Below are 24,679 nucleotides of genomic sequence, written 5' to 3' on the forward strand. Positions count from 1 at the left end.
GGCGGGAGCGCCACCGCGCTCTCAAGCGGCGCACTGTAGCAGTGCGCCACCGGGCCGGCCCTCACCTGAGAATTTGAACCATAATCTCAAGTGGGTTTGAGGTCTGAATTAGGTGTGATCCAAAAAATTCTGGTTGATAATATCCCTGTGTGACAGGCTGAAGCCAACACAGATCCTCTGTGGAACTGGACTTCACAATTATAAGATACTATTAGTTATAAGATGTCATTAGTGGCATCCTAATTTCTGACCTGTTAAGATGTAAAAAAAAAAAAAGTTGCATCACAAACTTGATAACATATGGTAATTGGTTTGGGGGAGTGTGACCTGCAGATGGCCAGTCCCATTCGTACAAATGTTATCTCTAAGATGGTAAAAATTCTAATCCCCAGTTTTGTCATGGAAATAATTATAGTACCTACCTTTTAAATGTGTAGTGAGGAATAAATAAGAAAATTCAAGTAAAGCACTAGTTTGCTAATGCTACTATTAATATTGCCATTAATGTGACTATTAATACTCATAGTGATATTACCTTAAATCATATTCATTTTTTCCTAAATTCTGAGGATATGTTTTAGAATTTTTTTAGGTCTGATATTTATTTTTTCCTCTTTTAAAATTTCTTATTTCCAAATCACTGAGGATCCAGATCACTTTCTATCTTATATTGGGGTTTTTCAAGGCAGCAAATACAGAAAATCTTTCCTTATTGGGTAATGTGTATTTTTTATCCCAATTAGCATAATATGTCCTTGTAATTTTTTTGTCACCAACACATTTCCCAGAGATAAAAGTGATTTGCTTCTGCATCAGGATTTTACTTACTCCTTTTTTGTGATTGGCTACCTTCGTAAAGGAAAAAGTTAATTATTATGAAGTTGGGTTAAATTTTCTTGGAAGAGTTTGCAGAGAGCCAAATGGAGAGTCAACTTTATATTGTAATCACTGTTTCTGGCCCAGTTGCATTGTTCATGTTAGAAGTGACACTGCCCAGACCTCTGCTAGCATCTCATATCCATGAGCTCTGTCACTTAGTGAGAAATGCCATCTAGCAGTAGCTGTTTATTACCTTCCTCTACAGAAGACATATAACTTGGGAGATAGTAAGCAAACCAAGTTGGAAAAATGCAAAGGATGGAAAAAATTCTGGGTTGTCATCATCTGGAGGAAGTGCCTGGTTGGAGGAAACCTTAAAGGTCATTGAGACCAAACACCTATTAATATTTTCCTTTCCTCTGTGTCCCACCTGGTGGATGTCTGGTTTGTGTTTCTTATGTGACTTGAAAGTGTTTTCTAAGAGCTATGTATTTGAGCCAGCTTTGTCACTGACACAGTTTCTGATTTTATGCTAGTAATTTATGCCAGATCTTCTCATAGGAGCTAGTTTACATGTTCCTTTGAAAAAGCAATCCAGTCCACAAGCATTCTACCAGATGTAACGGAGAATAAAAAGATAACTACTGAGCAATCCTTGTCTAATCCAGTAGTAGAAGATAGGATAAAACATGTAGAAGGGCAGGTGACTTGAAAGAAGTTAAAACAGTAAGCACGAAGAATGTCCCTGTACAGTGTAGGGTAGTGTAGACAGTGAACACTGACTGCCGAAGGTGATCCTTGGGGTTGGTGTTCCAAGAAGGCTTCATGAAGGAGCAGATTTAGGTCTTGCCTTCAAAGGATGAACAAGGTTTGTTTGGCAAGATAAAATTGGAGGTGGCAGGTATATATGGTTTTTACTGCAACAGAATATTTAGATGAAAGGTATATGGGGAAATTCACAAATATTAACCCCTTCCTTTTATGTGTATAATGCTTTTTCTTTCTTTCCAGATGCAGCAGTCCCAGCAGCCCCCTCAGCCTCAGCAGCCTCCCCAGCCCCAGCAGTCCTCGCAGTCCCAGAGTCAGACCCTTGGTCTCCAAGCAATGCAGCCCCAGCAGCCTTTGGTAAGGCCTGGCATTTTGTAACCAGACACATAGGTTTGTTCCTTAATGTCATGTTATGTTCTTTGTGTCTGTAAGATTGTAAAGAATTGAAATAGCCTAAATATACCCTACCAATTTTTCCTTAGGACTTTATCAGGGTTATGTTGGTGGTGGTGGTGGTATATTTGTTTTCAAAGAAAGATATAAAAAAATATTTGGGGTTCAGTAGATTACACCATTTTTCTTCTTCAAATTTTTTAGACTGTTCTATGAACTAAAATATTTACATTGAGACATCAAGTTCTTTTTTTCTGTACAATGTTAAAATGATGATTTACTATATATGTTTAGAGGATTATCTTACTTTACTTTGATTTATACTATAATCTCAAAATACATGGGAGGGCCTGACCCTGTGGTGCACTTGGGAGAGTGCGGCGCTGGGAGCGCAGCGGCGCTCCCGCCGCGGGTTCGGATCCTATGTAGGAATGGCCGGTGCGCTCACTGGCTTGAGCGCGGTGCAGGCGACACCACACCAAGGGTTGCAATCCCCTTACCGGTCATGAAAAAAAAGACAAAAAAACAATACAAAACAAAAAAAAACATGGGAGTGCTTTTCAAAATACTGTCTTTACTAATGTAAAAGAAACTGTTTTCAGCCAGTTAGCATTTGCTATAAGAATTTTCATGTAATTTGTAACCGTACAATTTACTTCTCTAGCTTTATAAATCAAATTTGGAAATGTCATCTGCATTGCTTCAAAGTTCTCTAAACCTCAGTAATTTATAACAGCCTTTACGTTTGCAAGTGCCATATCCCTCCTTTATTATTTACTTACTATTTTTCTTTAAATTGCTTTCTTTTTCTGTTTATTTAAATGTATTTTTAAAAGAAGCATTTTGCCACTGCCATCAGTGATCACATCGCTTGCCACATATTGGAAATACCTGTGAAAATAAATACTTAAAAGGAAGGAAAAAGAATGGAGAAAAGAATCTCCATGTGACTCAGTTCTATGAGTTGTGTGAGTGAGTAATTGCCTAAGACAAGCTGGCTTACCATTTGTCACACCTTGGGAAAGACTAGTGTAGTCGATCTTTAGCACAGGATTTAAAAGACGGATATTTTCATAACTGTAGTAAAGAAGCAACCACATGGTGCAGCAGTCATGCATTAGGAGGTATCTCAGGGTACAGTTAGGTTGTTAAAGGGCTGTTCCCACATAGGTCTGATAATGGAACATGGTCAGATGGAATAGGGCATCTTTAGTAGCTTTAACAAGCCTGCCTTGGCTAGTTTGATCTCCATTTTTAAGTTAATTCTTCTTTATCATGGATCTAGCTTTTCTAGCTCTGATTTTTTTTTAACAAGTTTGAGACATTTATTGCAATGCACTTCAGAAATCCTTTCTAAAGTAGAGACCATATGTAAACTTTCACTGACTGCCTACTTCTTATCATCAGAAGTGTATTAGCAGGAATTGACTGTTACTTACAAATGCTGCAGAAGAGACTCCTTTGGATGGGATACTGCTAGCTTACCCTAATGGCCCACCTAAGAACAAGAAGTAATTTTTTTATTTTGAAATAATTTCAAACTCACAGAAAAGTTGCAAGAATTGTACAAAGAATTGCTGTAAACCCTTTACCCGAGTTCACTTCTTATTAACATTTTGCCACATTTGCTTATTCTCTTTCTACACACACACACACACACACACACACACACACACACACACACACACACACACACACACACACACACACACACACATGCTCTCTCTCTCTCTCTCACTCACTCTCACTCACTCCTTTTTCGTGACCTATACGTTAGCAAGTCACTGACACATGCCCCTTTACCTCTAAATACTTCAGTTTATTTTTTCCAAGAGCAAGGATATTCTCTTACAAAACTTGGTATAATTATTAAAATCAGGGGATTTAACATCGATACAGTACAATAATCTATAAATCTTTTGTAGATTGTGTCAGTTGCACCAGTAATGTCCTTTACTGCATTGTTTTTTCCTGGTTTGGGATAGTCACACTTTGCATTTAGCTTTCATGTATTTTTACTCACCTTTAATCTGGACCAATTCTAAAGGCCTTTTTTTTCTTTGTCTTTACGACATTGACATTTTTAAGGTATGTGGGATATTTGTTTTGTAGAATGTTACTCAGTATGATTTATAGATTAATCATGATTACATTTGGATTGTACATTTTTAGCAGGGATGTCACAGAGGTGCAGTTGTGGCCTTCCCAGTGTATCACATGAAGATACACATTACTGGCGATGTTACTTTAATCCCTTTGTGCAGGTGGCGACTGATGGATTTCTCCACTATAAAGTTATTGATTTTCTCTTTGTAATTAATAAACTATTGGTGGAGATAGTGTGATAGAATCTCACTGTCCTATTACTCATCAAAACTTTGCCCACGGCTATTAGCATCTATTAAATTTTTCTTGCCTAAATCCATTTTTACTGTGGAAGTAGAAAAATGATGGTTTTTCTAGCTGTTATTTTTATGTGTTTAACAGTTGGTGTTCTGTTTTAAGGAAGAGTTTTCGCTTCTTCCCCATTTGTCTATCTGTCTCTTCCTAAGTTATGTTTTAAGTGTGAAATCTAACATTTGACTCTTTGGTTTTAAAATGTGCAACTACTGGGAGAGTGTAAATTCTTCCTCCAACTTGACCCCGTATTCTGTTGTTATGTATGTCATCAGTTTGATTAAATTTGGTGATTTAAAAATTCACTTTCTGCTAGTTATAATATATCAGGCAGTACAAAAGCTGAAAATAGCTTCAGTCTTTTGTTTCTTTATATGCCAAAACATTTATTTTTGATAAAAAGCCAAGAAATAGATAACATATCTGCAAATTACATAATGTTGAGTGTTTGGAATATTTGATGTTGATCTGACAAATCCTTAGCCTTTTTTGCTTTCTAATTTAAAACAAAGACTTCTCATGCTATATTATTAGCAGTGGGATTATGTAAAGAATTGGTGGGAATAACTGTCATGTAATTACACCTTTTCAGAAATTTTATGCAAATTCATAAATGGGCACTTGACTAGTAATTATAAGGAACTCAATAATTTGAGAATCATAACCTCTTTGGCTAGTCATGGCTAATAAGGAAATGGTTGCATAATAGCTACTTTAACAAAAAAGCTTCAATTACTATTGAATATGACAGTATGGTATTGCATATTTTTAGCTTTTTTAACTTTTGATTCAGATATGTAAATAAATAACCTTACGTATGAAATATCCACAATATGTGGCTCACAAATAATAAGAAAATCTCTATATATTTATATAAATTTATATTTAATTTATATATAGTTTCCTATATATTGAAAATCTATATATTTAATCACATAGATGTATAACTGCTGCACTAAGACTGTGAGTTTTACTTTTCAAATGTGTTGGGCACATGTTCTTATAAAATAGTGAATAATTTAAACAAACAATATGGATTGGATTGACATCTGCAAGTAAGGCAGACATTAACATGATCTTTCCCAATAGCCTTTGTCTTTGGCCTTTCATCCACCCATTATTAAACATTATTTTAGTTGGTTTATAATGTAACATATAGAAAATATATGAAAAGTTTATTAAGGGTATAAAATTAATTTTATTCTTAGAGAGTCATGCTACATAAACACAGATGTATATCATTATCAAGTGCCTGAAAATCTAATAGTTATTTTTTGTGTAGGGTAAAAAAATAATTGATTTTATATAAAGCTGTCTTTATAGGAGTATCTTTATAGGGGTGGAAATTGTCTTTTAATTTCTTAATTGCAGGTTGAAGCAGGGATCAGCTTATGCAGAATTGAGAGACTCTAGCCCATGATGCACTAGAATTAACACATATCTACTATAAGGGAATTTAATATCTTTCTACTCATTTAATAGTTTCATAAATATTTAATATATTTATTATGTGTAAAGAATATGTATCAGATTTATCCAATATTTAATTCTAAGGCAGTACTGTTGTTTTTTAAATGCGGTAGGTTGTACTTCACTCATTCACTTAAAATATTACAATTGCAGAGATTGAGCAGGTTAGTCAGAACATGGCATGTGTTTTTTTACCCCATTGTGTTCATGGGAAAGTAATTCCAGAGAAACAAAAAACATCATTCACAGCAATTTTAATGTATAGTAAAATCCACAGTAGGCTTTCTGCGGCCTTCCCCCCGCCAGACTGGAGGCTTTAAAAGCTACCTTGAGAAACACAATGTCTTATTTTTATACTGAGAGCACTATATTGTAATCTAAGCAGCAGTTACTAGTACAAAGGCAAAAATATTATATTTGTATCAGCTAGGATACAAATTTAGGCTAGGAAATTTAAAGTATTTTGAAAATTTTACATGTTTAGAGTGTTAGATTTCAGAATTAGACATGTTAGAGGGATAGCCAATGATCTTGGATCCTTATATTATTGTAATTAGTTATTTTTTAGCTTACTTTTATTTAGCACACTTGTGTACATATACTTTTAAGTTTATCAATATAGAGTCCACATATTTGTAATTTTAAACAGCCAAGAAAGTCAATGCCTCTGTTCCTCTGCCATTGTTTGCTTAAACACTCCACCCTCTGTTAAACATTTAGGCTGTTTCCAATTTCAAATATAGTGCTGCTGGGGATATTTTGACATATAATCTTTCCTCTTTTTTGGTCTTCTCACAACAAAAGAAAACAGAAGTGTAAGAAAAAAGTTTTCTCTAATTGTGTATCTTTAGAACAGCAATAGTGCAAAGCCTCAGCAATATTGAGAAGCATTTTATGTTCTTTTGTCTTTTGGTATTGTTCCTTTTCTTAGAGTTCCACTAAGATTTATTATATATCATGAGTATATTTATTTGTGTTTTTTATAAACATCTCCAGCAGATCCAATTCTTATTACTAGCAAATGTTCTCCATTCAGTTTCTTTCTTTGCTGGAGGAGGCTGTTGAAGAGAGGTTAGTTCTGACTTATTTGGGGTCTGATTGATGCTGTATCAAGAGAAAGTGGTGATGGTAACACAGCCACCATCCTTCCCATGACTTGCCTGGCCGCTATCTGGTGATATTCACAGTTGAATTCAACAGGTGCTGGGTTAGTATGTGCAGCAGAGACCAGCACCCTGCCAGATGTTATAGAGCATGCCAATGAGGTACCATGTATTCTCCCTGCCACTAGAGCACTTAGAATCATAGGAAAGGGTTGAATGGCAGCACTGCACATGAAAAGTAGTGTGTGGCTGCTACATTTTTGATAGAAGAGGTAGAGAAGTTAGTTTGCTAGGACTGCTGTAACAAAGTACACAAATGAGGTGGCTTAGACAACAGAAATTTATTGCCTCACAGTTCTGGAGGCTAGAAATCCAAGATTCAGGTTTCAGCGGGGTTTATTACTTCTGAGGGCTGAGGGAGAATCTGTTCCATGCCTCTCTCCTAGCTCCTGGTGGTTTGCTGGCAATATTTGGCATTTCTTGGCTTGTAGAAGCATCACCCTGAGCTCTGCCTTCACCTTCACGTGGCGTTCTCACTGTGTATGTGTGTGTCCAGATTTCCCCTTTTCATAAGGACACCAGTCATATTGGATAAAGTCCCACTGTAATGACTGGATGACCTCATCTTAACACATTACATGTGCAAAGACCCTATTTCCAAATAAGGTCATAATCTGAGTTACTGGGGCTAGAACTTTAACTCATTTTAAGTTGGTTATCTCTGTAAACAGCCTGTCTCCAAATAAGGTCATATTCTGAGGTGCTGGGGGTCACGACTCCAACATATCTTTTTGGGGAAACACATTTAGCCCATAACAGAGGTCAAAAGGTAAGAGAAGTTTGAGAAGACTTGATAGAGGAGGTTAAATGTGGCAGACCTGGGGAGGCAGTGGCATGTGTCTCTGCCCTTTGGGTGGCTTCTTCCCTTGTAGACAGTATCAGTTGGGACATGTGGGACAGTGATCAGCACCCACATAGACAGTTGTAAAAAGTCACTTGTAGCTATAAAAAGTGTATCTAGGGTCAAAACTGACTTAGGACAGAAATTGGTGCTTCTTCAAACTGTGTCATCAGAAAACAGAGCTTTTCTGTGAAAAGAGCAAGACTAAGAAAAGCCTGTGTTTAACATTAAATCTGGTGTCAGCTGAATGTCAATGTCTGTGTTGTCATTTGCTTACTTAACTCACTTGTCTTCTGTGAAGGAACAACGTCTGGAAATAGAGACTTTTGTGTCCGTGCTGGGAGAATATATTTGGCACCTCTAGTTTTGACCTAAATTATAGTTCTTGAATTGAAAAATATCTCTAAAGCTTATGTGTTGTGATTAAGTTAACTCTTAAATGAATATATTGACAGACCGTGATTTTCTTTAAAGCTACTTCCAGCTTTTGAGAAAACATGTGTACACCATCCCCTACCTCATTTCTTTCCATCTTACACTCAGGCACTTAGTTCAGCGACCTGGAAAATGTCATAACAGAAAGCTTTAAAAGCTGGCTTTTTACATAGACTGGTCCTTTTCTCAGTAACATAATATATTGAATATGTGCCCTTTGAAAATATGCATAATGGCAGCAATAGTTAAACAATTGCATTAACCTTTAGTCAGTGATCACTTGTGTAAAATTACCATATAGTCTCCTCAAGGAATTCATATTTTCATTCAGAGAAATTGATGTATTTTTTAGAATGCCTCTGGAACTCAGAAGGAAATCACAGTTGAGAAAGCAAGGAGTGGAAACCACCTGAGACTTAGGGTGAAGGTCTGTCACCTGGTTAGTGAGCCAACCCCACTGCTGACTTTGTCAGTGTCTCCTCTGGTGCTGACCACACAAGCTCAAGTTCTGAGGCAGACATGGTTCAGTGATGTTTTCTTGAATGGAAATCACTAGTTAGTGACACAATTTTTGCCTTTGTAATGATTGAGCAGAAAAAGTAGATGTTCTCGAATGAATCTGTGTTGCCAAACTAGGAATATGGAATCAATCAAAATACACTTTTTAAAAAAGCTCAACAGAGAATGGTGTTTGCTGGAGAGTGGTTATCCCACATTGGCTAGTTATATCTGACTGACATTACTGGGCTCTGCATTTGGTCTTGCGGTTGTAGCTGTGGCAGTGCACGTCCCCCAAGAAGCTCAAAATATAGACTACTAGAGAGAGAAGCAATTGTCATGTTATACCATATGTTTGATATCAGAGGCATTTAAAATGCCTGAGGGAGTAGGTGATAACTTGAGCTGATCTGTGAAGGATAAATTTACAGGAGGCTGTGGCGTGGGATGCAGGGGGAAGGAGGAGAGCTTAACATCTGCAAAGGCCCAGATGTGAGAGAGATGGATATAGCCCAGAAAAATCTTTCCCACTTCATTTATCACATTCCCATAGGGAAGATTAATATACACAGATTGTGATTTTTAGGACCTTTAGTCAACCTCTGTGGACCTATATATATTGACCTGTTTTGGTAAATTGAAAGTTCCAACTTCCACCACAGTGATGACTCCAAAATCTAGACAAGCATAGGAACCACCTAGAGGAACCCTTTAAAAATTCAGATTTCGAGCACATTAGCTGCAGAAATTTGAATTCAGGAAGTCTGGGGAGGAGTCCTAGAAGAGTAATTCTTTAAAATTTCAAATTCAGCCACCTACAGGGTCCAGTTCTCTGCAGGAGGAGTTCAGTGACTTGATTTGAAATGCTTAGCAGTGAGGTTTCTGTGGGGGAGTTGCTGGCTCTCCCCCTGGTTGTAGGTGCTAGATGGGACATGGGCTCTTGCCTGTTTGTGTTCATATACAGGTGAAAGTAAGTTAGAATTAGTATCAGGTGGCCTTGAGAGGAAACAGATGTGGTAGAACACTACAGCTGAGAGGGCTCTAGAAAACCAACCTGTCCCACCATGTCCTTCTTGTCAGCCTAAGGAAGTCAGTCTCAAATGTCTTGGCCTCAGAACCCCTTCACATACAAAAACTATTGTCGACCCAAACAGCTTTTGTGTATCTACCAATATTTATTGTATTAGAGACTAAAACAGAATATTAACAATATTTAGTAACTTATTTAAAAATAGTGGTTTGGGGATAATTGGATATCCATATGCAGAAGAATTAAACTAGACATGTATCTCTCACCATGTACTAAAATAAACTCAAGATGGATTAAAGACTTAAGTATGAGACCTGAAATTGTAAAATTACTAAGGGAGACCGTAGGTGAAACACTTCAGCAACTAGGTCTGGGCACAGACTTTATGAACATGAGTCTGAAAGCACAAGCAACAAAACAAAAAATAAACAAATGGGACTATATCAAACTGAAAAGCTTCTGCACAGCAAAGGAAACAAACAACAGAGTGAAACGACAACCTACAGCGTGGGAGAAAATTTTTGCTAACTGTGCATCTGACAAGGGATTAATGTCCAGAGTATACAAGGAGCTCCAGCATTTACACAGTAAAAAAGCAAATAACCCAATTAAATGGGCAAAGGAGCTGAATAGACATTTTTCAAAGGAAGATTTACAAATGGCCAACAGGTACATGAAAAAGCGCTCAACATTCAATAGTCATCAGAGAAATGCAAATTAAAACCACATTGAGATGTCACCTTACCCCAGTTAGACTGGCTATAATCAAAAAGACAGTGAATAACATGCTGGCGAGGGTATGGAGAGAAGGAAACACTCCTACACTGTTGGTGGGACTGTAAATTAGTACATCCACTATGGAAAACAGTATGGAGGTTTCTCAAACAACTACAGATTGATCTTCCATACAATCCAGCCATCCCACTTCTAGGTATATACCCAAAGGAATGGAAATCATCATGTCAAAGGGATACCTGCACTCCCATGTTCGTTACAGCTGTGTTTACAATAGCCAAGATATGGAACCAACCTAAATGTCCATCAGTGAATGATTGAATGAGGAAACTGTGGTATATATCACCATGGAATACTACTCTGCCATAAAAGAGAATGAAATTTTCCCATTTGCAACAACATGGATGAGCTTGGAGAAACTTATGTTGAGTGAAATAAGCAAAACACAGATGGATAAATACTGCATGTCCTCACTCATAAGTGGGAGCTAAGGGAGAAAGAAGGAAGGAAAGAAAGACCACAGTGGTGTGTTGGACTTGCAGAGGGAGAGAACATACCTAGGGATACAGAGTGGAGTGGGGAAAGGGGAGCGGGAGGGAGGTTGAGGATAATTGGGTGGGAGACACGGGGTATAATCGCAATTTGTAGTAATGGGCATGCTGCCAGTATGGATCTGGCCCTCACATCTTGGGCATGAGTGCTGACAGCTTTGTATCATGAATATTCATAACCAATAGAAAAAGTAATGAGAAAAAAAATCATATGTTAGCAGAAATAGCATGTTATGAAAAAATTATTATAAAACTAAAATTAATGGGAAGAATGGCATTGCTATACATTTTTAAAAATTTCTTTAATGTCTGAGAGTAAAAAAAGCAGATGATGTCTTGGTATGATTATAAAAATGGTTTTGACCTTTCAGATAAGCTGATAGTCTTGAGGACCCCCCACCCCCACCCCAAGGGTCCCCAGATCACACTTGGAGACCCTCTGAATATGTACTACTTTTTAAGGCCACCCAGCAGACCACCTCCCTAACACACACACATGTGTGCATACATATACATGCACATGTGCACACACATGGACACAAGTTTCCAAGGTACCTAGTTACTGCCTAGGCTCCACAAAATCCAAAATCCAAGATTAGTACAATGTTTCATTCTATGAAATACTCTACTTGAAGCAAGTTTTAAATGAACATAAAGAAGGTAGCTAAGTATTTCTTGAGTGAATAAATGTTAAATATTTCTGTAACGTGTCCCCAGTATGCTAGTTAATCAGCTTAGACATCTTTGTATCCAACCATTTAGAATCTGTAATTATTTCCAAATAAGTTAATATTTGGAAGCTGATATTTCCAATTTAAGGATATGCTGTGAAGGGGGTAGGTCAATGGGGAAAGGGGAAATATCTGTTAAAGGGTATGAAAGTTTCAGACAGGAAGAATAAGTTCTAGTGATCTAGTTCTATAGTCCCCCAGAGCAGGGGGACTATGGTTAATAATTATGTATTGTATATTTCAAAAATGCTAAAAGTGGATTTTAAATGTTGTCATAAAATAATGACAAGTATGTGAGGTGATGGATATGTTAATTAGCCTGATTTGATCATTTCACAGTGTATACATGTATCAAAACATCGCATTGTATCCCATAAATATATACAGTTATTCTTTGTCAATTAGAAAAGAAAAGGATAGCAGTGGATAGTGGTTAAGATCATGGATTCTGGACCCAGAAAGTTTAGTCTGCGTCCCAGCCCTAATACTTAGAGGGATTATGGATAAATTACTGTACCCCTCTCAGCCTCAGTTTCCTCATCTGTAAAATGAGGATAATAGTAGTGAAGGCTCACGATCCCTTAAATTTATTCCCAAAATTCAAATACCTCTGCCTATGGAAGAATTATTTATAACTCACTGTATAGCAAAATCTAACATGCACTTATTTTGCAGCAAAAGCTGACCTGAATGGACATCAGGCTCCTTTCATTTATTGTACCTGATAAGACTATTCATGTGTTTTGCTGCAGAAATGTAGTATGTTTGATGATGGAGTGTTGCTCTACACCTTGCTTGGTCTGTATATTATGAATGTTTCATAGTAAACTGTAGATGCACTGCATTCCAAAACACATCTGTCCCAAGGACTTTGGACAAGAGCTTGAGGACAGTTATGACTGCGTCAGGATTAAATGTGTTAATGTATACATACAAGGTCTAGAGCAGTGGCTGGCACCCAGGACCATATAAGGTTTTGTTAAACAAATAGGGTAGTTTTTCCAAGGTATCATAGTACTAGTGGAATAGGAAAGAAAGCACTTATTTTACTAACATCTTCATAAAAATGAAAGATTGACTTTTGTTTTATTTTTTCCTCTTGATTTGGGCTGTGGGGAAAAAACGGCAAGCTGCTATTTCCCTAATTTGTGTTGGGGAAGATAGTAACATAGGTGGAGGGAAGAGTTTATTAGCTTTGTGTATCTTTCTTGTTTATTAGTAGATTGTGGGAATTGACGGCACATAAGAGTCATTCCATTCACCTTTTGTGTGCCTGGCACTGCTGGATCCTAAGTATACATCAGATGAGCCCAAGTCTTTGTCCTGAAGTCACTCAGTGTCTAGTGGGTGAGAACCAATTGACCTAGGTGTGGGATCAAATACTCAGCTTAAAAGAATCAACCAAGGGCCGGCCCGGTGGCGCACTGGAGAGTGTGCCGCTTGGGAGCGCGGCGGCACTCCCGCCAAGGGTTCGGATCCCATGTGGAGACTGGTTCCCGCTCACTGGCTGAGCGTGGTGCGGGCACAACACCAAGGGTTGTGATCCCGTTGCCGGTCCCCGGTGCAGGCGCAACACTGAGGGTTGCGATCCCGTTACCGGTCAGTAAAAAAGACAAAAAGGAAAAAAAAAAAAAAGAATCAACCAAGTAATGCCCTCTAATTAGGACTGCCAGATAAAATACAGGACTCCCAGTTACATTTGAGTTTCAGGTAAACAATGAATAGCACTTTAGTATAATTATGTTCCAAATATTGTATGGGGCATACTTAAACTAAATGCAGTATTTGTCACATGGAATATTTGGGACATATTTATAACTAAAACTAGTAATTTATTGTTTATCTGAAATTCATAATTTACTGGGCATTTGGTATTTTTATTTGCTAAATTTGTCAACCCTACTTATACTCCTAGGCTCTTTTCAGTCATGCTCATATTGGGAAATTGAGTTTTTTAAAAAGGCTATTTGCAAAGGTATAACAGGGCTAAGGGAAAACAACTGGGGATGATGACACACGCAGGGGGGCTGCCCGACAGGAGTTCAGGACCCACCGTGGAGAAAACTGGCAGAGACAAAACACACCTTCACCTGCTCCCACCCAGCCTCCTCTGCTCCTGCCTGCAGTCTCCTGAGGTGCTCCCTCCCAGGGACAAGTCAGAAGACAGGGACCGCCTGGCGAGCACTCAAGGTGAGGCAGCCAGCATTATGACACCTCCTTGTCACAACAGCAATAAGTCAGGCAGAAAGGGGAGGGGGAGAAGAAGGAAAAGGAAGAAAGTGACAGGCTGAAATGTGAAGGTTAAGGGAAATAAAAGCAAATCAGCACTACCAATGATTCTAATCAATAGTAATTTTTCTTCTGCTAGATACTGATTTTTTTTTCCCTCTTTGGAATAACCACCACAGTTTCTCGTGGCAACTTAATGGATAGATTGCATGGCCCTGAGGATGAACTAGGCTGTGTGCTTTCGGTGCCTCACGTGCCTCACCCTGCCCCAGCCCTGGAGACCTGCACCCTCTGTCAGTGGGGAGAGCACAGTCCCTGTGAGCTCAAGCCCTGGGGAGCTGCTCTGCCTCACCAGAGTCTTTCCCCCGTTCATGCAAGGGGGAGAGCATCCATGAGTGTTCATAGTGTCCAAACAAATCCTCCAACTGGAGAGCCAATGAAAGTGGTTTGTGATACCAGGATACTCATTAGCCATCTGGTGAAGAGTGAAATGACAAGGATCTTTGAACTGCTGGGCTACCTCTGGACTGTGGATCCTTCATCGGGCTCTTCAAACATATGCCAGCTAGCCACCTGGAGAGTGGGCTCCTGAAAGGATGGGGCAGTTCAGGAGCTGACCGGATGTGCAACAGGGTGTAGATGAAAATCAGTTTACATACTCTAGACATGGCATTGGAAGTATTTAAAAGTACATTTCAGGCTCTCCGACCCCGGGATTAAGTGTCTGTTCTTGTCTGTGATTGGCACCATGGGCTGATGTACGTCCTTTCTCCTGTCGCAATTACAGTTTCCCAGGCAAGGCTTGCAGCAGACCCAGCAGCAGCAGCAGACGGCTGCCCTGGTGCGGCAGCTCCAGAAGCAGCTTTCTAGTAAGTACTGTGTCTGCCGTGGGGAGACAGCTCCCAGGAAACTAAACACGGGCAGGCAAGCCAAACACAAGCGGTAGATCTCAAAACGGCCCTGTTTTCCTCCACACCATTTTCTTAGTCCAGAATGGTTTAGTTCAAATGTTTTTATTTGTCTTGGTTTGGTTTGGTTTTGGCTTGAATGCTTCATTTCCTGGAAAAACCCCAATCTTTTTCTTAAATCGAGTGAAGATGTTTTTCTGTTGCTTCCATCATAACCTGGAAATGTTTCTTTTCATTTGGACGACCCTGAACAGCCTCAGGTACCCTTTTTTTTTATAACACTGGAGGATTCAGGGAGCTACTCAGCGGATGCTGTTAAGTATACAGGCGAATGAGGTTAGGACGGCCTCCCAAAGGTCTCAGATAGAGGGAGGCCAGGATCAGCCTGTGGCTCCTACCACTGCACCATCCTACCCTTCCTGATAATGCTTCCGAGAAACCAAAACCTGTCATATCACAGACAGCATGGCAAGGCAGTGTTTTCTCCCCAGCAATCTTGCATGCTGTGGTGGTGTGATTCTTTTAGATGGTGCTACCTCTCTAGAGCACACACCAACAGCTCATTTCATCCTACCTCATCTCGGTGCCAGCAGTGTGCTCTCATGAATCAAACCAGCCCTGTGCTGGAGTCACAGGACAGGAAATCCTTTTAGAAATGGGAGCAAGACCCTTGTGATGCAAAGAAGATTGGCCCGGGAGTCAGGAGACCTAAATCCTGGTGCTAACTTGGCCACCATTATCTGGCTCATGTAGTTTTTCTAGCCATGTGGTAAGGAGTGAGACCAGCAGTTTCTTCTGGGTCTTGAATTACATGCTTGTGGAGTACAGAGTGAGGACCGATTGTGGCCAAGGCAGTGGTGCATGTCTGTCTGGCAGCCTGCTGATATTGTAAGGAAATAGGTCATTAAATGACTGAGGGGCAGCTTGGTTGTAGTCTTAATCTTCTGTCTGGCTGCCGTGCCTGTTGATTTCCTGGCAGAGGGAATGCCCCTTTCACACCTCGGTGTCCCTGCTAGTGCATACCGAAGATCTTTTTTTTGTTGTTCCCTTAAAAATACTTCCCTTTTATGGCCTCATTTAATTTCAGTTAAATCAAGCAAAACAATCTTCTTTTCTAGCTACTGTTTAATAGGTTTGGTCTATTTGTAATTAAAATTTCATTGTATTTTATTAATTCCGGAGTTCATTTTCTTTCAGAGAATATAATCTTAAGGCAGAGACATTTTTCCTAGTGTTTAAAGATAGGTAACTATGATTTTTTTATATAGCACCTGTTTGGGGGAACACATCTACTCTTATTTCCTGCTTTCCAGAGGTCAAGGGAGGCAGCTTTTTTTTTTTTTTAAAGCCATCCTTTATGGAGCACTTTCTTAGCCCCAGGCACTATGACTTTACATGTATTAATTTACTTAATTCTTTCTTTTTTTTTTTTTGTCTTTTGTCTTTTTCCGTGTCCGGCAACGGATCGCAACCCTCAGTGTTGCCCCCGTACCGGACCGGGGACCGGCAACGGGATCGCAACCCTCGGTGTTGCTCCCGCGCCTCGCTCAGCCAGTGAGCGGGAACCGGTCTGCATGTGGGATCTGAACCCTCGGCGGGAGCGTCGCCGCGCCTCCCAAGCGGCGCACTATCCAGTGCGCCACCGGGCCGGCCCCTAATTTACTTAATTCTTAAGCCACCCTATGAGATTAGGTATTATTACTGTTTCAGTATTGTAGATGAGGAAACAATTGAAGGACAGGGATATTGATAAATTTTCCCAAGTTTATTCAGGTAACAGTAGGGGACAGAGCTGGGACTTGAACTCAGATAGTTTCCTTCCAGAGCCCACCTCTTAACCACAACATGCAGTTTGCCCTCCATATCTGTGGGTTCCATTTAGCCAACCATGGATCGAATATATTAAAAAACAAACAAACAAAAAACCCCAAAACAATAAAAATAACAATATACCAATAAGAAATAATACAGCATAACAACTATTTACATAGCATTTACACTGTATTAGGTATTATAAGTAATCTAGAGATGATTTAAAGTATATGGGAGGATGTGCATAGGTTACATGCAAATATGATGCCATTTTATATAAGGAATTTGAGCCTCTGTGGAGTTTGGAATCCTGGGGTGGATGTACTGGAACCCCTGCAGACAGTGAGGGCTCACTGTACTCTACTGCCTGATATTAGCAGTTAGGCCAAACTCCTTTGTTGAAGAGTGGCAGCTAAGCTGCACTGTCCTCTGCACAACTCCAGAGGGCTCCTGTTGTATCGTGGCCCATGTGAATGAGGCTTCTGGATTTGAATAATCCAGAGTTCTGCAACCACTAGCTGTTTCTAAGCCTGTCATTTTTTGGTATGTATTGACTGTTTATTTTTCTGTGTGTGTGTACACGTGATTATGCATGCATACATGCACAGGCACACGCGGACACCCACAGCGTCCACTCTTGCACATACCTTCCCCCTTGCACAGTTCTATTGTATATATCTTATGGCCATTTGTAGAAAATTGCCCAATTCCAAGCTAATTTTCTCTCACCCATTGTAATGTCAGTGTTAAGGCAGAATTGCTGATTTGCACTTATAAACATTTTGAGAATTTTTAGTTTTTGTGAGACTTTTAGTCTTTTTGTATGTTGATGTTGAATTTAGTTCAGAGGGAAACACTTTAGGTGAGCCAGTTACCTTAATCCTGAGGCTTTGCCGTGGCAGATAGGGGACTCTTATGTAGAGTTGGCCCCTCTGCGGAATGAAGTTAGTGGGGAATTTGGATCCCGCCATTAGGGTCTTTCAGGTCACATCAGTCTATTCCTCTATACGTGAGGCTGGTACTGAGAGCGGTGACAAGAGGATAGCATCTATCTGTGACACAATTTTGCATCTGTAATTTTATTAGAATTTACTTTTCTCATTAGGTAATCAGCCACAGCAAGGAGTGACTCCGTATGGGCATCCTTCACACTTCTGAATCTAGAAGAGGAAAAGACATGAAGTTTGATGTCTGCACTGAAAAATAGAAAATTGAATTTAATTTCATTCGCCATCCTTAGACATGCCCCTTTGTGCTTTCATTTCTTTGACATTTTACTATATTTTATGCTACATTTCACACAAAGGTGTTTAAACAAAAAGCGAAGGAGAAGTTGTAGTTTGATTTTGTCTCGTTCCACTTTAAAGTAGGTTTAAAAATGTGGATCATGCAGGCCTACTCCAGGAAGAGTGTGGTAGCGGACCTTTTGAAACTGGTGCTTTTTTTGAATCTCATATTTACAGGAAGAATGAATTATGGTGGATTTAAGATGTTTATGTATTTAATAATAGTGAATTTTTGTTTTGTTTTTTCCCTGTGCTGGACCAAACTACTGATTTGAAAAGTGTGTGAGATCTTGACGGGAAAGACCCGTTTATATTGCATTCACCTGCAGTGGTGAAATGGACATTTATTTGCATCACTCTAGTTTGAAATGTTTGTAATTTCATAAGCACTTTATGAAGTTTGTTCTTATTTATGTAGAACTTTGCTTTGCTTTTGTTGTGGTCAAAAGATGCTGAAACAGATTGTTGCTTAGTACTTAAAATTCTTAAACCAAGAACTTAATTAAACCAAGGCTTCTGTGAGAGCCACACTAGGATGTGTGGAAGCCTCTTAGAAGTAGCTGTACTTGAATTTGAGGGTACAAATGTAAATTCTAAAGGCCTGAGAGAACCACAGTGGAATCATTTCAAGTATTTATTGTCTGTTTTGGTAAAAATGACTCTGTCCCATTTTGGTTCTCCTGAACTTTATGTCACCTTGAAGAAAAAAAAAAATTTGCAACTGGCCTGAGATTCCACAGTGCTCAGACTTGACATGGTTTCCAGAGAATCTGGACCCAAAGTCCAGAAGGCTCTGGTTTTCATAAAAGGTGTATTTGCTGTTTATTTTGTATGGTAAGTATTTGCTATTTTGAATTTAATTATTAATGTTGGTGTTAGTCTTGGTCATGTATTGCATACACTGTATTTATAAATTGGTGCAAAAAGCACAAGTAAATTATACATCAAATTTATTATAAAGAAATAGTAACTATTTTAACTTTGTTCAAGTATGTGGTAATTTGCTCCTATTAGAGTAAAAAAAATACAGTAAATTATTATCAGTTTGTGTAACTTAAGAGTATTCCATATAATATTTTTTTAGATATAGATGCATAAAATTTTGAATGTGAAAATTGCAGGGCATTTTAAAACATATGTGGGGATATTTTCCCATGTTCTGTGTTAATTCATTTTCGTTTGCCATATGATTTTACATGTAATGTAGTCAAGCATACTGTGAATAGATTTGTTTATAATGAACAAACCATGTAGAACTACTTTTTTATTAAATGTAGCTAGTACGACTTTAGTAGACAATTTCTTTTGGAAATCATTATATAAATAATTTGTATCTTCCTAGGTGAATTACTCATTGCAAAGTTTGACTCATGCAAATGACCTCAATACATGTCAGCTTACTTTGCTGTGGCAACATCCATGTGAACTGCTTTGTACACTGTGAAAATATTTCCCTCCAGCCTGCTCATTTTGTGTTTACTCTGGGCTGGAAAAGACTTTGCCAAAACATTAAAGACCATTCTTTTCACTAAATTAACATAGTCTATCTCCTTTCAGAAGATGTAAATACATTTCAGCTGGTTTTGTATACTAGGTTTTTTTTTTCTCACCTTGAGAATTATAATTAGAGTTCTTGAAGTTATTTTTCTTCAAAGTAATATATCCATATAATGATTTCATTGGCAAAATAACCGAAATGTGAATGTTCTGCCTAGTGAGTAAGTCGTGTCCCGTCCTTCTTGTCGTTTTATTTCTCTTTAAGAATTACTGCTATTTAAAATGCCGGTTTTCAGTTTGAATCATATATTTTTGTAGCTCAATATTGTAAACAGCAGTAATACTTTTTTTAAGAATGATTGTTATAACTGTGTAGCATTTGTATGCACTTTATATTTTGCAGAATTTAGTTAAATTATTAATCGTTTTGCACATGAAAGCTGTGGAGGATATACCTTTGTTGCTGAGATTTTATTTTTCAGTTGAGCCCTGTAATTCAAAGATTCTATGGAAAGTTGAGGAAAAACCTAGAGCTGTTTGTCCCCTGTGCATTATAAAGAAAGCAACTGGAATTTTTATTTTAGTCACATTTTCTTCCACTTAATCCTCTATCCTGAGAGGTTTCTGTTTTGTTTTATTTTTCTCTTTTCTAGCAAATGCATTCATTTGCATTAGAATGATCAAAAGGGAAAGCCCTCTGGCAGAACCTGGTAATTTGCTTGTTGAGATAGAGAGGAAATGAGAATAAGATGGATACACCAGCTCCTCTTAAAGATAAGACCTTGAAATCTCATGGAGTTGGGTATACCTATCACAATTTTTGTACCTAAGAAGCCCTTAGACATCACCTGTTTACACTGTAAGCTCATTCCTAAAAAGGGTGCATTTGTCATTCTATTTACCCATCTTGGCCCAGAAGTCAAGGGAGATCGCACTACAATCAGTATCATCTGACCATAGCCACAGGGCAGCACCATCAGTGGTTAGTAGCATTCAGGTCACCTCTTAGGTGGTGCCACCTGAAAGTGGATATGATGAAAACACAGTGAAGGGAGCTCTCTTGTAGATAGCAAATGATTGGCAGGGGCTAACACAGCTCTCAGTTTTGTCTCCTGAGATATCTGAACAGATCTATATGACATTTTTTTTCTTTTTCTTTTTTCCATTTAAAAGGCTCCTATAGTTCTTAAATAATAGGCAAGTATTTGAATAGATGCTAGAGAAATAAAACTGGAAAATCCCAGCCTCTACAATTAGAAAAGGTGAATGATACAATGTCCCCCAAATTAATGCAGGTTGAATTAAGAATGTAATATAAATAAATTCAGTGAATTATGAAAAGCAACATTTATGTAGGGTTGATCAGGTTTTAAATACAGTGAAACTTCATTATATGTAATAGATCGAGACCCTGTCAAACATTTTCCTACTGCATAAAGAATTACCACTTAGTGAAATAAAAAGCTCACAATGATTCCTCCTCAGAAAACTTTAAACAACTCCAAAACCAGGGGTGCCTGCGCTAGATTTTAAAATTATAAAGAAGTTTCATTGTATGTTTTAAAACCTTTTTAATGGGTGTATTTGGACAAAGATTAATCAACCCCCTTTTCAAATTTTATGATGTGCAGGTGTTAAGTTACTTTTTACATGTGGAAAAGTTAGCCTGCATTTATTTTTAAATGCAGTTATTAAAACATTTTTGTATTCCCCATCAGTGAAAATTTTCAGTGTGAACAAATGGTGAATCATAATAAAAACAGTTTAGTGCTTATTTTCTGTAGGTTTTAGCAAAATATTTGTAAACCAACCACAAAATATTTATACATCAAGATGGCAAATTTACATAAAGACTGCAAATTCAATCTTTTCTCATTGTCTCTGTTCTGAGAGCCATGCTTGTAACATTGGTAGAAAATGGACACTAGGCAACTGGTAGTAAAAGAAAAAGAAGTCCATTCTTTACTGAAAAATTCAGGTACATTAGCCATTTGTTATTTTATGGTGGCCCTTTTTCTCTTAATGTTCTTTGTTATTTGTTGGCAAAATAAAAGTGCCTTAAGTTAAAAGTTTGTTTTGAGATCCATTAAACAAATCAGTATCAGTTCATAATGCACTTATTTACAAGTAAGTCCTTTTTTTTTTTTTTTGCATGTTCATTGTAAATTTAATATTGTAAATGTATTCAAATTAATTTACATGCCTATGGCTGCCTTTGATTAAACTTCTTCCAAAAAATAAACTCTGTCCAGATGTTCGATTTCATTTTAACTTTATTTCATGTCAGATTATTTGAATATAAGTTGTTGCATAATCACTGCCAAGTGGGTTCCTTGCTGTGCACTTGTATATCCCAGAATCGGAGGTCTGGGGGTTTTGAATGACTAGGGTGCCCCGGGGGGAAAGCAGCTCACTTTGCATTCTGCTTATACTTGCCACCGAGAGCAGGGAGTGGTCAGGCATTTCCCATGTGATTTCTGGCTTGGGAATTCCCAGGGCCACACAGCGGAGCTGAAAGGCCGCTCCTGTTCTTGTCAGGATGCTCCTGGGTGGGCGACTTGTAATTCGAGGAGGGTAGGCTACAATCGCTACTGGAACAGTAATCAGTGCGTGGCCAACGCTGTTTTGAGCTTTACAGATATAGTTTCCTCTGTCATAGGCTGTTGCTTCTTTGATGACTAAGGTGCCATTTTCATGCAATATGTATTTTCCATTAGTTTGAGGCCTATTCATTACATAACCACTTGGCATAGTCCATTTGATATTTGGCTTAGGAATTCCATCAGATACACATTGCAGTGACAGAGATTCTCCACTGATCCTTCTTACTGTCCCTGGCGCGTATGTAAGAATAACTGGCTTCTGGCCAATTTCTAATACGATTAATTTCTCAATATAGCCAACTGTGTTTCTAGCTGCACAGCGATATTTCCCTGCATCGTCCCGAGTTGTTTTATGAATGACAAAAGAACCATTTCTTGCTATCAGGTACTGAGAATTTTGTGGTCCACTAGAAAATCGTGTGCCATTTGGTAAAATCCACATTATTTCAGGTGGAGGGTTACCATCAACAGAGCAATTCAATGCTGTGGACTTTCCAAGCTGGGCAACTATTTTTTCATTAAATGGATTTCTGAATTTTGGTCTTCTCAGCATTTCCAGTACTTCTAATTGAACCACCAAAATGCTCTGTCCTCCTTCGTTCCGAGCCACACAGATAAACTCAGCTGAATCTGAAAGCCTCACATTCCTAATTTCCAAGGTGCCATTTTTATGGACTGTGATTCTGCTTCCATGGTATGGGGCTGTAAGGAAAATATTGTCTGGCATGATCCACATGATTTGAGGAGATGGTGTCCCTTCAGCTCTGCAGTCAAAGTGTTTTTTGGAGTGCCTCACGGCTGTGGCTTTGATAACAGTTTTGTTTGTGTACAGACCATTGATTAATGGAGGTTTGGAGACAACATCCAGTTTGTACATTTTGGTGTCATCCCCACTGGGATTTCGGGCTACGCACATATACTCTCCAGAATCGAGCAGTTTTACTCTGTTGATGGACAAAGACCCATTGGCATGAAATGTGTACCTATCATTGGAGAATGAAATCATGTCATTGGAAGGCAGCAACCAAAATATTTTTGGTTTGGGTTCCCCGGTGACCTCACAGTCAAGGATGGCTGTGTCTCCAACTTTGGTTCTTGTGTTGGTATCGTGACCGCGTCTTATCCGTGGCACAGCTGTTACAACTGTTAGGTGGATCTTCATTTCATCCTTCCCTAGGGTGTTCTGGGCATAGCAAGTATAATCTCCTTCCTCTGCTATACCAACTTTGTTGAAATATAAGGTCCCATTGTTGAAAAGGGTGTACCTCCTGCTCCTGTGGCCACTGTCATCGGCTTGCATTGCATTGTTTATCATCGTCCCATCGGGCAAACTCCAGGATATCTCGGGCACCGGGGAGCCAGAAGCTTTGCAGTCAACTTGGAAATCTTTCCCATGGAGCACTTGTTTTGTAAAATCCTGCTTGTGGTCAATTTTGGCAGGTTTCAGTCTCAGGCTGACATGCATCAGTATCAGATTGTCCCCCATTCTGTTCCTTGCCACACACAAGTAGGCACCACCATCTTTTTCTGTTACTGATCCAATAAACAGGGATCCATTTGGGTAGACATGGACTCGGCTGCCTATTCTAAGAAGAAAAGAAACTAATTTGAGTGTACAGCTGTTAGCAGTGGAGGACGTTGTCTTATTTACATGGGATTAGCACTCTTCCCCCCCTTAATCGAGTCATGACTAACCAAAATGTATATTTAAAGTGTACAGTGTGATGGTTTAATATACATGTACATTGTGGAGTGATCACAATCAAGCTAATCAGCATATGCATCACTTCACACACAGGTTTTTTTTTTTTTTTTTTTTTGTACTTACAATTAGCTTTAAACTTGCAATGAAAATTATAATCAGTACTAGTTTATTATCTTCTAAGCCATTTGCTGAAAGACGAAATTAACTGAACAGGTATAATTTAGTGTAAACAAGTAGTATTTCTCAGATGAACTTCAAATGAACCTCCTTTACATGGTAATTTTTAAAAAAAATCATTTTAATGATGAGTGGAATGCTGTAAATATTGGATTCCTAGACACCATGACTCATTGACCAGTTTACATATCAAATAAACTAATAGGTCCACAAAAATTATCATTTTGTGATACCAGTACGGAAGAAAATAACTTTAATAAAAATTAACTTTCTCAGAAAAGATGCCAGGCTGATACTTTTAAAAAAGGTATTAGTGACAAAACAGTTATTGAATTATTCCGTTGGAAAATGAGTTCTACTTTATTGTAAAGAGAAAGAATGCCAACATAAGACCTATTAGAAGCTTGCTGCAGCGTCTGCCCTCTGGGCAGCTGTGAAGTGGCTCCTTGGTGTCCGCATTAGGTTGAGCTGTGTGGAACACCATTTTTCTCCCTCAAGAGTGCAGCCACTGCGCAGCCTGCTGTTACTATACTTAAACACCAGATGGCATATCTTTCCAGGTAAAAGTTAGTCTAGTTTTTCAGAATGACCAGTGGATATTGCATTGGTGCTGAAGCTGTGATGTTCAAGG

General features: G+C 38.6%; 2 protein-coding genes across 2 annotated transcripts in view; one reads left to right on the top strand and one right to left on the bottom strand.

The window, feature by feature from the left end:
• Positions 1-19,599, top strand: part of MED12L (mediator complex subunit 12-like) — a 287,707-nt gene extending 268,108 nt beyond the window's left edge. The window contains exons 38-40 of the mRNA XM_008579724.1: positions 1,831-1,944; positions 14,848-14,929; positions 17,886-19,599. Coding sequence (XP_008577946.1) covers positions 1,831-1,944; positions 14,848-14,929; positions 17,886-17,938 — 249 coding nt within the window. The 3' untranslated portion in view covers positions 17,939-19,599. The remainder of the gene's footprint in view (positions 1-1,830; positions 1,945-14,847; positions 14,930-17,885) is intronic.
• A 2,219-nt stretch (positions 19,600-21,818) lies between these two features.
• IGSF10 (immunoglobulin superfamily, member 10) overlaps positions 21,819-24,679 on the bottom strand; it is a 20,531-nt gene continuing 17,670 nt past the window's right edge. Inside the window, exon 3 of the mRNA XM_008579723.1 lies at positions 21,819-23,752. Within this exon, the coding sequence (XP_008577945.1) occupies positions 21,847-23,752 (1,906 nt within the window). The 3' untranslated portion in view covers positions 21,819-21,846. The remainder of the gene's footprint in view (positions 23,753-24,679) is intronic.

The sequence above is a fragment of the Galeopterus variegatus genome, unplaced genomic scaffold (assembly GCF_000696425.1).
Source record: "Galeopterus variegatus unplaced genomic scaffold, G_variegatus-3.0.2 Scaffold1947, whole genome shotgun sequence".
Lineage (NCBI taxonomy): Eukaryota > Metazoa > Chordata > Mammalia > Dermoptera > Cynocephalidae > Galeopterus > Galeopterus variegatus.